Source organism: Bactrocera latifrons, unplaced genomic scaffold (assembly GCF_001853355.1).
Source record: "Bactrocera latifrons isolate USDA-ARS-PBARC rearing strain unplaced genomic scaffold, ASM185335v1 scaffold_64, whole genome shotgun sequence".
Lineage (NCBI taxonomy): Eukaryota > Metazoa > Arthropoda > Insecta > Diptera > Tephritidae > Bactrocera > Bactrocera latifrons.
Genome location: NW_017537312.1, coordinates 1,203,051 through 1,216,873, shown reverse-complemented (window position 1 = coordinate 1,216,873; position 13,823 = coordinate 1,203,051). Strand labels below are relative to the sequence as shown.

Sequence of the window (13,823 nt, the reverse complement as noted above, 5' to 3'; positions counted from 1 at the left end):
GGTGACGTCAGCAAAGTTGGGTTTTATGTTCTTTATGCTCGTGCTGGTGTCAGCAGTCACACATTTGTAAACAAACATACACGCGAAAGTAGTTAAGGTGCCGTCAGACTGAACTCACGCAAGTCATTGCGTTAACAATTCACCATTAGACACGTAATTTTGGTAACAACTTTCATTTAAACGCTTTCAAAAACTTTTATTATTCAAAATGCTTGTAACTTTTCGAAAAGTATTTTTATTCTGCATTATTCAACCGCAACTTTACGATACATACTTTGCACTTTCAAGTCTATATGAGACTGAAAGAATTTTTTACTTAAAACTAATTTTGAAATTTCTGTAAAATGTTGATAGTTTTAGCAAGGTGCTTTCATTTTCTGAGTACCTCGAAAAGCAAATTGACCCTTAAATGATTTTTTACAGCAAATACCTTTTTTTATTTCAAAAAAGTATACAGAAAAACTCACAGTAGCATTCTATGCTACTTTCAGAATATACATACATATGTATGTATGTACATATTTTGAAATTTTATTCATTTTAGAAAATAGGAGTGGTCTTCATTACAAAAAGAATTTATTTGGTTAAAGAGAAAGAGACTATTTAACTTGAAGTTTCATGGATTTAAAATTTCTAAAGACCTAAAACTATCTACACAACTCAAAATAAGCTTAGCAGAAATAGTCACGTGCATAATTAAAAGACAAGACTTGGCAGCGATGAACATGAATCTGAAAGTTATTCTTTCAAAAGTAGTCAGTTAGTGTGTGATCTAACAGAAAAGTCTCATATTATTACATTTTCCGGTTATAATTTTATAAAATGACTTCTAGTCTGTATTTGTAACTTATTCTTTCAAGAGACTATCAGAGTTTGGTTGAGAGAAAATGTGCTTATTTTAGACAATTCTTCATTAAAGAAGCCATAAAAGGATGTTCATCGAAGTGTTCGAAATAAATGTGTTAAAAATCTACAAGCGTTTTCTTCGATTTCAATTTTATGAAATCTTGCTTTTGAATTATTCCTAATTTTTACAAATTCACGCTCATTTTATTGTTGCAAATGATAAGAAAAAAGCAAATAAAAAATTTCTTGAATGACAAGTTAAATGTACTTTCAAAATTACTTTTCCTGCAAGCAATTTCGAAATTTTTGCAATTTGCGATTGTAATTGAAACTACTTTTATTGATATGACTAAAGGTGACTTAATCGAACGGATTTAGCCGAAACACATTTTCTAATCAGGAATATTGCGGTGAAGAATTATTTGATAAATATTGAACGTAATTTGAAATATTTGCAGCAACCAAATTAGAGCCATATTTAATAGCATTTTCTTCTTTTTGCTATAAAAATTGTTAAACAGCTGATAGATCCAGCATTTGACATTATTGCACTTTGTCATTTGCTCTTTTTCCGTGTCAATGCCACCATAACAAAATTAAGGAACTTAAATGATAACCCAAGTCCCGTGTTTGCACCGAAGAAACCGAAAAAACATAATATTTGACAATACGCGGTTTATTTCGCTTGCGACGCAAATTCTCATTTATCGCATTCGCTTATGAGCACCTGTCAGCCCGACAAAGAGAGCCATGCATTCAGGGGGCGCATGTGACAGTTGTCGCAAGACGGATCGCCGCGTTCTAATAAAACTGAAATGATTGAATTGTTTACACAGTGAAAGTGAGAGCAGCTTTGTCTTCGGCATTAAACGTTTTGGCTTAATTAATTATTTCTTTGTTTGTTTATTGACTTATCAATTGTTTTGCTTTTGGTTTCGTACTTTTGTGGCTGATTTATTTGCTTGCAGCAAAAACAAAGGAAAGTGAAAATTAATATGTAAAAGCTAAGTGCCAACAATAATTGCAGTCGAATTTATTCAAAATATTTATTGAATTTCTATAAATAGTACAACAAATACAAATTGTATATATGCTGCAACAACAAACAATGCAGCATTTTCTGACGGCAACGCAATCTTACTGGTAAGCATTAAATTATTGGATTATAGCTTAATAAAAAAGAGCTTTTATGGGGGTTATTAAAATAAAAACTATAATATATAAAAACTTGAAAAAAACAAGAAAAAATGTTCATTTCGATTGCCCACATGTGCATTTCTATATTCAAAAAGGGTATAAAAAGGTTTGTATCGTGATTTTGACCGATCTGCGTGTATTACAGCTATATCACATATTGGTCCGTTATTCCGACAAATGAGCAGCTTCTAGGTGGGAACAGGATGAGCATGGCTAAATCGAATCAGCTCAATGCACTGATCATTTGTTTATGTAGTTTATAGGGCTTCCGACATTTCTTTCTGGGAACATTCTGGTAGATCTGTTTTATAATGTTTTCCAAATTCAAAATGTTATAGGAAAATATTTTTTTTATGCAAAGTAAACTCATTTACTCCAAACAGCTCTTGCACAATATTTCCGACTTTTGAAATCTCTGTAAAATCGAAGTATGTATAAGATGTAGCATTAAGTTATTTTGATTAGATTGGTTTGGGTGTCCGGCTACAGCGGTATTGAAGGAAACTGGAGAGCTTCTTGTGAAAATAAAATATCTAAGCTGATTTGTGAGAGGTTCAAGGCATTTGCCGATGTCTAATATCCAACTGCAGGAGTTTTTCGTATGGCATCACAAAGCACTGTACATAACAGTCTAAGATCTAAGTGATCCCTCCGCAATGCTCAATCAAAGTATTTTACAAGATCTATAAAGAAAACAATATATGTATATCACAATCATAGAATAAAAACTCTTATAGAAAATAACCTGAGATCTTAAATCCACAAATGTCCAAATGTTGTTTGTTTGGCTCCTTTAAAAAAAGTAACAGTAAAGCCTCTGTAAGAAGAAGTTCAGTCAGATGTTGTTAGTTCATCTAGCTCGAGTTTCCCGATATTTTTCAAACTAAATTCTAACAAAAAAATTAAATTACTGAAAGTTTTGAAAAGGTTCACTCACGGTATGTTAAAATGGGCGAGTTTATCAAACTAAGAGATATTTCTAAAATCCATGCAAATTAAGGGCTTTTGTATTAAAAGTCTCTCAAAATAGCATACAAATATGAGAAGAAATTTTCAGCTTGTCATAAAAAGCTTTTAGGCTTTTAGAGATGATTTATAAAACTCTAGATTCCTAACGTGACTGGTTAAATTAGCACAAAAACGGTCTTTGACATAGAAAACTATGATTAAGTGAATGAAAACAAACTTTTTGATTAGGAAATGTAATCTTCTTTGTGCTGACTTCGGCTTACATTATATCTACATATATATTTTATTGTTCCTTATTTAGACACATTTGGCATCTTTTAACAGAATTTTGACACGTCTGAGAGAGTAAATTTCTAGTAACCAAAACACCACGCTAAGTTTAAGAATAAATTTAGCTAATATAAAGAGAAACCATACTGAATGGAGAAACATATTGTATAACAGTGGTGTAGTGCGTTGGCATTAGCTGACTTTAATTAGTTAAGCTTTCAAGTATGGCGAATCAAACAAACAACTGACATCATCAAAACTGAGCTAGAATAACAACAAAAGTTAGAATTTAGAACAAAATAAAATTGATGGTGGTCTTTATCAGTAATTATTGAAACTTGTTTTGGTCCACCTGCATTAACGGCGTAGACATTTTTAACTACCTGAGTAGTTCCTCTGAAAATTTTTCCTAATTTTCGAACAACGAGCAACCCAAAATTGTTTCTAACTCTAAGATCTGTATGGCATACATACACATGTATAACAATTAATGATTGAAGGGATTTTTTAAAATAATTTCTATGTATTCAGGATTCTCTTATTGTTCTCTTGACCTCTAAACAGAATACAACATACAATTTTCCTTCAAAAATTTTAAAAAAGTGTAGCAAATTATTTAATTTTTTACTTTGAGTGTCTATAAGATTTGTGATTAGTTAGATGAAATGAAAAAAATTATAGTTTCGAATAAAATTTTTAATTTTTTCCTAATCTTTATATTATTTTACAAAATAGAGTTGACAGAAATTGTTTGAATCAACTAAATTTGTCCTGTTTATTATTGGGGTACTCACAACCCGTCGTAAAGCATCGTAAAATCGTAAAATTATTATAATAAACTCGTTTAAAGAAATTGTTGTTGGATATTATACAAAAATGAGTTTACACATTTACAACTCTCAATGCTTTGTTTTCGAATCGTTATAACTTATAACTTTATGAGACTTGTGAAAACCCTAAATGCATTTGTTGCTTACTCACTAAAGCTATGGCTTTTTGAATACTCTTATATAATATTTTGAGCTCAATTTAGACTGTCAAAACAACTTAATTAGCATTAGCATTTAGCCAGCCACGGAAACCTCTGCAACTGTAGTTGTGGAAAAAACTATGAATTTGTGTACAAACTTTGGTGACCCTGTACAAGTTGCCCTAACAAAGACCGGTAATGTGTAATAGAACAACAACAAATTACAATAACTATCAAAAGATGATGAAAAGCACACAAAAGCGGCATTTCCTTTCTTTGCTTACTGTTGACGAAAAAGCGCGGCTCACCTACCGGCTTAAGTAGCCGCACCGTACTTAGGTACATACCTAAAAAAATTATTTTCCATAAATTAACGGTGATTTGTATGCGTTTGTGTACGCCTCTCCAAAGGTCAATTCCATTTACAGAATACATTGTTTCCTTATACGAGGGCACACACAAACACAGAGACTTTTTAGCACCATAAATTAAATTGAAAAATTAAAATATTTTGTAAACAAAAAAGTAACGCACGCGCTCACTTCGGAAACTACAGAAACAAAACACGATTCAAATTAGGGTCAACATAGATTCGGCCAGACTGCTTGTTCTGATTCGTGAAAGAGCGCGTGAGCAAATGTAAAGTACGCACATTACTTGTAGACAAAATAGTAGACGAGAACAGCAACACAAAGGCGCGAAGACGACGTATTTTTCTACATACATATATGTATGTATGTTTGTGTTTGTAAATCGTCAGCCGTGCTTGCTGCACATGTGTCCCGCGTCACGTAAGCTCCACTATTTAAACTCGGAGACAGCGTTCAGGCTATCTACACGGCAAGTAATATGGGAGCATGGGTGCCACAACCAAATCGATGATGTGTCAGCGGTGAAATCGTAATTTTTATTCATATAGCAACAACTTATATAAACATCCACATATGCATATTTATAATATATGTACATATATAGTAATACCATGTTCAGACCGACACTTTTTCACACAATTTCAGCTGTTGAGTACTTTATCCCAGTCATCTTATAAATTTATTAAGATTTCGCCATACAAAAATGACACTTCAAAACCACTTCATCGAAGTGATTTGAAACTGATCCACTCTAAATCTCTCGGCGCGACTCTGATTTTGCGCCATCTACTTGTCAGCATTGGAAATATATTACATTATTACAGCTGATTTAAACACTACAAAGAGACAAATTGTAAAGAAACAATTGAATTAAACGAAATGAATGAAAATCGATTTCCCAAATAAAAAAATGCGTCCATTATTTCCATCATAGGGAAAATATTTAAAAGAAGACGGCTTTTATAACAAAATACTATATAACAATGTTTTATTTTAATAAATATTAAGCGATGTGAATTCTTGAATGGCAAAAACATCTGTTTTATCATCTGTCCAACGGCAGTAAGAACGGTTAGATTAGTAAAGAGATTAAATGAAATCTAATCACTTAAAATTTTTGTTGAGAACATGGTTTAAAAGTATTCAATTTCACAATAAGAGTGCAAGCGAGAGTTTAAGAGAAAATTATTGGAGGACTAATGATAGCCTTTCAAAAAAAATTAATTAAATAATATGCTTAAAAGCTTCGGCAGTTATTCGAATTAAGCTCTCTATATATCTTTGCTTAGAGCGCTCTCGCAATCTTACATATATTTTTTTTTGTAATAACAATTGCTTATCTGAAGAAAAATAACACATATAATATAACATAAAATGGTAACAACTAAAAAATACTCCTAGAAAATATAGTCTAGTACTGACAGTTCACCAACCTATGCGACATAGGTAAGGTCAAGCATTCTCTAACTAACTTATGCCCTTTCGTAATAATGTCTTAATTATCATTCGACTATTCAAGGATTTTAGGTATGTGAAAAGTCCGTGCCTCAGAACTCCTCATTCAACTCGTCTGAACTCGAATCAGTAATGCAGAGATTCAATGATCTACTCCTTAAAGCCATCAGCCACATTTTTCATGACCAATTCTAGAGAGGGTGACACTCTCTTCAAAATGGTTTGAGCATTTGTTTTCGTCCATCCGGACAACATGACCTAGCCAGCGTAGCCGCTGTCTTTTAATTCGCTGAACTATGTCAATGTCGTCGTATATCTCGTACAGCTCATCGTTCCATCGAATGCGATATTCGCCGTGGCCAACGCGCAAACTCGCAACGTCGACTCATCCGTTTTTAGCAGGACGGGAATTATGACTGACTTATAGAGTTTGGTTTTTGTTTGTCGAGAGAGGACTTTGCTTCTCAATTGCCTACTCAGTCCGAAGTAGCACCTGTTGGCAAGAGTTATCCTGCGTTGGATTTCTAGGCTGACATTGTTGGTGGTGTTTACGCTGGTTCCAAGATAGACGAAATTATCTACAACTTCAAAGCTATGACTGTCAACAGTGACGTGGGAGCTAAGTCGCGAGTTCGACAACTGTTTGTTTGATGACAGGAGATATTTCGTCTTGCCCTCGTTCACTGTCAGACCCATTTGTGTTGCTTCCTTGTCCAGTCTGGAGAAAGCAGAACTAACGGCGCGGGTGTTGAGGCCAATGATATCAATATCATCGGCATACGCCAGCAGCTGTACACTCTTATAGAAGATGGTACCTTCTCTATTTAGTTCTGCGGCTCGAAATATTTTCTCCAGAAGCAGGTTGAAAAAGTCGCACGATAAGGAATCGCCTTGTCTGAAACCTCGTTTGGTATCGATAGGCTCGGAGAGGTCCTTCCCGATTCTGACGGAGCTTTTGGTGYTGYTCAACGTCAGCTTACACAGCCGTATAAGTTTTGCAGGGATACCAAATTCACACATCGCGGCATAAAGGCAGCTCCTTTTCGTGTTGTCGAAAGCAGCTTTAAAATCGACGAAGAGTCGATTCTCCTTTCCCGGGTCTTTTCCAAGATTTGACGCATGGTGAATATCAGGTCGGTAGTTGATTTTCCAGGTCTGAAGCCACACTGATAAGGTCCAATCAGTTTTTTGACGGTGGGCTTTAATCTTTCACACAATACGCTCGATAGAACCTCATATGCAATGTTGAGGAGGCTTATCCCACGGTAGTTGCCGCAGATTGTGGAGTCTCCTTTTTTGTGGATTGGGTATAGCACACTTAAATTTCAATCATTGGGCGTGCTTTCGTCCGAAYATATTTTACAAGGAAGCTGATGCATGCTCCTTATCAGTTCTTCGCCGCCGTGTTTGAATAGCTCGGCCGGCAATCCATCGGCCCCCGCCGCTTTGTTGTTATTCAGGCGGGTAATTGCTATTCGAACTTCTTCCTGGTCGGGCAATGGATCGTCTGCTCCATCGTCGTCGATTGGGGAATCGGGTTCGAATTCTCCTGGCGTTCTGCGTTCACTGCCATTCAGTAGGCTGGAGAAGTGTTCCCTCCATAATTTAAGTATGCTCTGGGCATCGACGACTAGATTACCTTTGGTGGTTCTACAAGTCTTGAAATTACCCCTGTTGTCCAGCTTATAAAGCTCTTTGTACTCACGCATTTCGGCCTCTTTCTTTTTCTGTCTGCAAATGCGTCTCGCTTCCCCCTTCAACTCTCGGTATCTATCCCAGCCCGTACGTGTTGTGGTCGATCGTAACATTGCGAGGCATTAGAAATCAAACAAACAAACTTATTAGCCTCTGAACAATTTTTTGTGATGTTAATTCGAACTCAAAATATTGACCTATTTTCTTTTTAAGAAAATTGCATTTGATATTTTTAGGCACGCGCTCGAAGTATAAATATTTCTATAAACAATTATTTTGACCTTTTATTAATATGATTATACCAATGCCTTAACTTAAATCGATAAGTTCATTAGCATTGCATAAATCAAACAATATCCGTATCACGTCATTGGCTTCAGTGAATTATGTAATTAACAGCCAACATTTACCCAGCAATTAGCTGGTAAATAGTAAACGCCGACTCGTCAATAAATTAAATGATTTTGAAATTATCTGTAAACAACAAAGAAATGCATAAGTAAACATATATAATTTCCGCCGTAATGCGGGAAATGTCAATTTAATGGAATGGGCTGTGTGAACACCTTCAAAAGCAGAAGATAATGAAATCAAGTCACTTAAAAAGTATAAGCGTATCATAAAGACCACAATGTAGATATATAATAGATATTCCCAATATTCTGAAAACTAGCTCACCTTATTTTATGCTCTGTTCAATGTTTTCTCTCACTTTTTTTTAGTTGTCATTTGACAATCGTGCTAATTGATTGTAGAATTGCCTTCAATTAGTTTCAGAAATATTAATTAATATTTATTGCCCCATAAAAAATCATAAAATTATAAATTAATATATGGCTTACATAAGTGCATATTTTAATAATTTATTCATATATATAATTATAAATGAATGTATGCTTTTTGCTTCGCTGCACACTCTTTTGCTGACCTACGCAGGTTGCCATTTATTACAGTGTTAATTAAGCGCTTAACAGCCTTCTGTTACTAGAATTATGAAACTTGTAAAACTAAATATGTTTCACAAGTAATAAAATTAAAAGTGTTAAAAATTAAATAAACTTAAATTTTGCTCTTGATGGCCATATATTTAGAATGCCTAAGTGATGGAAATACGCTTTCAATTGTTCTCAAAACAATATATATCTGAGTTTCAAAACAAAAAAATATTAATAAAATTCTCACTTGGTTGAATCGAATTATTACTGTCAAAATTTAGTCAGTATAGCCATTTAGTTTAATTTTGAAAGGCAATAACTTCAACAACAATAACAGCTAAGTTTTATGTTTCTGTAACCACCATTTTTTCGAGTAAGTAATGACTTATACTCCAGCTTCAACCGAGCAATTAGCTGAGCCCATCAAAAATGCTAACACGCTAGCATCTTCCTCTGTGGTTCTCGAACTCATTCGCATAATACTTCAATTAGTTTAATCTAGAACTATTATATTCGAAAGAAGGCAAACACGGGCGGCATATTGATCCAATAATATATAATATATAATTCTTTTTCAAAGTACACTTTGTTGTGGTGATTCCCGGCTATATTTTATCTCTTTAAAAACTTGTACTAATCTACAGGAAAAATTCTATGTTTGATATCCGAAAGATGCATTCAGCTTAAAATATTTGGTCGATCTCTTTAGGGTCGGTCTCAGAGCTCATTGTGAAAGGATCTGTGATGCCTTTTTCAGAGAATTTCAAAAATGCATGAAAAAGCATAATTTATTTAAGAATTTCGATTATTACCTAATCACATAATTCTTTGATAATAATAAAATTTCAAGCTAAACTAAATCATCAACACATCGTTGTTTTTGATCAAAAGGGAGCTCGCGTGGCACCCACTTTGCACAGAGCTTTTTCAAAATTTAAAAAAAAATTCCACCTGATTGAACTTTATTCGTAGCGAAAAAGACCTACTAAATCCGTAAAAATGTTCAGATTCACAGTAAGGTGGAGAGTGACTGAAACCCATTTTGGAATCAATTTGGCACCCTTAAGTGAAGTCTGATGCATTTTATTAAATGTTTGGAACTTTCTTTTGAATTACTTACTCAACGGATCTCCATAAGTTTTGAAACTTATTTTATAAGCTGTATATTAACTATTCATTACCGTACAGAAGTAAAGCTAAGGTTTTAAAAATAATAGGTTGTCAAAAAAGTCTTGCGGTATTCTCCGATGCTACGGCTGCTACTATGCCCGTCTCTTTCTGGAAACTGTATCGGGTCCATAAACTGCACACATTTTATTGGCGGCTTGAGATGCATTTTTGCCTTTATCGCAGTAGTACTGTAAAATATGCCCTATTTCCTCTTTATTTTGCTCCATGTTTGCGACGCTATAACTCACGAACGACTTAAAAGAAAATAAAATCAATCAAACACGTGTTAGCGCGTGAAATGAGCTTTCCAAAAAGGTATAGCATGACCCGATGCGACGAATAAAACTAGAACTACGCGCTCTCAGCGCCAACTAGCGAAAAACCTAATATATATGCATACATACATATAAAATGTGACTAGAATATGGTTTTACTATGTTTTATCCGTAGTCTTCAAAGCGTTTATAAAACTATGGCTATTTCTAAGAGAAATACCCAGAACAGGCTATATTAAGTTTACCACACAGTTTTTAACTCCCAGAAGTAACATTGGAGACCCAAAAAGAATCAGCTCGAATTTATTTAGTTTAGTCTGACCTTCTGTATATAGTATACGCGAGTTAGTCACTCAGTTTTTGATATAACACTCCTTAAAACGCTACTCATTTGCTGAAACAACTGCTATGGTGAGCTGCCATACAAACTGAACTGTCCAAACTAAGTTCTTGTGTTGAAAATTTTATTTGAGAAGGGGATTATAGCAATCGAACTTCACATTTTTTCTTTTCTCGGAGTGTGCTTCATGATATCATTAACGAAATGGGGAGCAACCTTTGTCAATGATTAGTATGAAAGGTTGCATGTCGGAATCTTGCCTATATCGTCCTGAAGAATTCTTTTTTATTATAACAGTAAAATATAAACCATGATATGATGATATAATTTTTTGAGTAATCGAAAAACGGAAGTTGTAAATAAAATGCAAAATATTTAATTAGTCATCAATGTAATAGTATACTTATAGCAACGATTTTTCCAGTCTTTTCAGAAGCACTTTTTTTATTTGACCTTCAGCTCATCTTGGAGGAGAATTTTGTTTTATCTCTTCGATTGACTGAAAACGAGTTCCATGGAGGTGCAATTTCAGTTTGGAGAACGTAGCATACGTAGCCAAATCTGGTGAATACGGTGTTTGGTCGATGGTATTCATTGCGTTTTTTGCTTTAAATTTGGTCACAATCGTGGCTCGATGCCACGGTGCATTACCATCGTGTAAAATCCATGAATAGTTCTCCCACAATTCCGGCCGTTTTCGACGGATCTTCGCTCGCAAACGCCTCAATATTGCCAAATAGAATTCCTTATTGACCGTCTGTCCCTCCGAAACAAATTTGTGAAGCACCAAACCACGAATAACGAAAAAGACAATGAGCATTACCTTGATTTGTGAGCGGCTTTGCCGTGTTTTAGATTTCGGCTCGTTTTCTTCCCCACATTCCGATGATTGTTGACTTGTTTGCATGTCGAACACATAAACCTACATACATATGTCTCGTCGGGAGTTATAATACTCTCCATGAATGTGGGATGGGAGTTCGCACTTTAAAAAAAAATTCAGATTTAACTTTACAAAATACCCACCAAAATCATTCGAACGGACTAGTGAGAGTTGTCGAGCTCTCTTGCCATCTTTATGACATCTGATCGATATTTTCCTTTCATTGTAGAAATCGCAACGCACTACTGAGGTGTAACGACTTAAGCTGCTGTCATAAACAAACTGGTTGACAGATCACGCTCATTCATCATAATTAAGGACAGTCCAACTAACTAACAAAATACATTTTATTTAGATATAATGTACCCGGGGAATTTAATTAGAATTTCCGGGTGCTTTTTTGTCACAATTAATCTCATAGGACAATATATTTTTTGAAACTATTTGAATTTTCCTGATTTAAACGCAGTGTCTACAGATATCAGTTATTTTCGTTTATGAAAAATATCACAATCTGAGATAACAAACTATTAATAACAGTATTTTGCATTTGAAACCGTTATAATCGTTTAAAGCCAAACTCATTATAAGCAATGCTTTTAGAACAGCGCATTAGCAGAAACGGAAATTACTTATAATTTTTTAAATTGCACACATCTAACCCACCCCTGAATATTAGATCGCGTTCTCGGCATGCAAACACCTAAAAACTCGAGTGAATTTATGCCTTTCTTATGGCCATGAATTTTATAGCCGATGAAATGTCAAAGGCACATGGCATCCTACCGTCCATTACTCACCCTAACGCTGCCCCAGCCATATTGTCTATGCATGAAATGTTGGAAAAATGCAATAATCGCGCTTCCCTGAGGGCGCCGCTTGAGCTATGACTATGTAAATGGCGCGCACAAAAGCCACAAAACGCTTTTATGCACCGTTAATGCATTTAACGGCGTTTAGTGTGACGCCCACGTGCAAAAGGTGTATACAATCGATGCAACACTGTGTTTTACAGTTATTATTTTTCATTTGTTAGAGGGAGAGTATGTTTGCACTGTAGACTAAGAGGGAAAGAAACCTCGCAACGCAGTTTAAATTCACAGAGCACACAGACAATTATTTTATTTTTTTAATTTTCAAAAAAATTTTGTAAAGGTTTTAGCGTAAGTAATTTTTCAAAATGTTATTTTTAACGCTTTAAACACTTTGCTTTTGTACATTCTATCGTTTTAATTTTTTCTTTAATTTTATTTTATGTTCACTCGATTTGCTCGTTGGTTCCTAACCGCAACAAAAACAAATAACACTTGCATAGGTCACGTAGGGCTAGTCAAGATGTATCGCTTTTGTCACGCAGCGTTGACAATTTAGCCGTGCCAGTGCGTCGGTAAGTACACAAATTAATCCTTTAACAGCACCTTACTCAATACTTATGCTATTTACACACAAACAAATACGCAAATGCGTAATCTAACATAAAAACTGTATTTATTTATTATTATTTTACTGTCTATGCCATTTTAAGCAAGTCAATGTTGAATATGACACATAAATAATGTTTATCAAAATATGTATTATCTAGTGACTTAATTTGTTATTGCATGCTTATATGTTTAACCGTGTTGTTTACCTATATATTTGCTTGTGTGTATGTATGTTTGCGGCATGCACCTTGAAGCTGCTTGCATTTGGCTGTAATCGATGTGGAAATAACTAAATTAGTTTTGATGTTGAAATTTGAACATTGATATTCATAAATCATTAAATATTTACTTGCATATGTGTTAATATGTTAAAAGCGCTTAAGTCGACTTTAGTTGCGTGGAAATATTACTGCCATTTCGAACTACTTTTTCGGATCACGATGTTGTAATTTTACTTGTCCAATGTCTTAGGACTCTAAAGCAGTTTTTATTTGCGATGAAATATAAACAAATTAATTTCGAACATTTATCCGCGTCTAAATAAGTTAATTTGTCATATTTACACACATAAATTCACACATTTATTTGATATAAATAGTAATTAATTACATATAATTAGTATAAAATAATCTATTTTTTACTATTTTAATCAAATAAACACTTAAATATGAACTAGAATTTCGCATTTAAAACACGTATATTTTTAAACTCTCCATTTCATAAATATTTCTAAAACAAAATGTAAATTAATATTAAATTTCAGATTTTTTGCTCATTTTCATTTTAGTTATTTTATACATATGTATATTGAATACAGATTAAAAAAAAATATTAATAATTCCATGCCGTTTTTACTGTGGAAATAGTCAAAATTGATTTTAATAAAACAAAAAAAAAAAAAAACAAACAAAAGTAGCACAAATATATACAACCAAACATCTAAATCTCCCTTAAAGATCTAAGAAAATATTTTAAAGCACTCAAGCCATGGAATACATTTTAAAACTCCTGTCTAAAAATTAT

General features: G+C 33.9%; 1 protein-coding gene across 8 annotated transcripts in view; it reads left to right on the top strand.

Moving 5' to 3' along the window:
* The window catches only part of LOC108975358 (TLD domain-containing protein 2), a 186,220-nt gene that overhangs the window by 63,945 nt on the left and 108,452 nt on the right, over positions 1-13,823 (top strand). For 5 of the 8 annotated variants that reach the window (XM_018943775.1, XM_018943771.1, XM_018943768.1 and 2 more), the window contains exon 5: positions 12,692-12,763. The exons of 2 other annotated variants lie outside the window; for them this stretch is intronic. In XM_018943775.1, coding sequence (XP_018799320.1) covers positions 12,692-12,763 — 72 coding nt within the window. Of the gene's footprint in view, positions 1-1,814; positions 1,990-12,691; positions 12,764-13,823 lie in introns of all 8 variants that reach the window. One more of the 8 variants, XM_018943774.1, reaches the window with a different exon arrangement.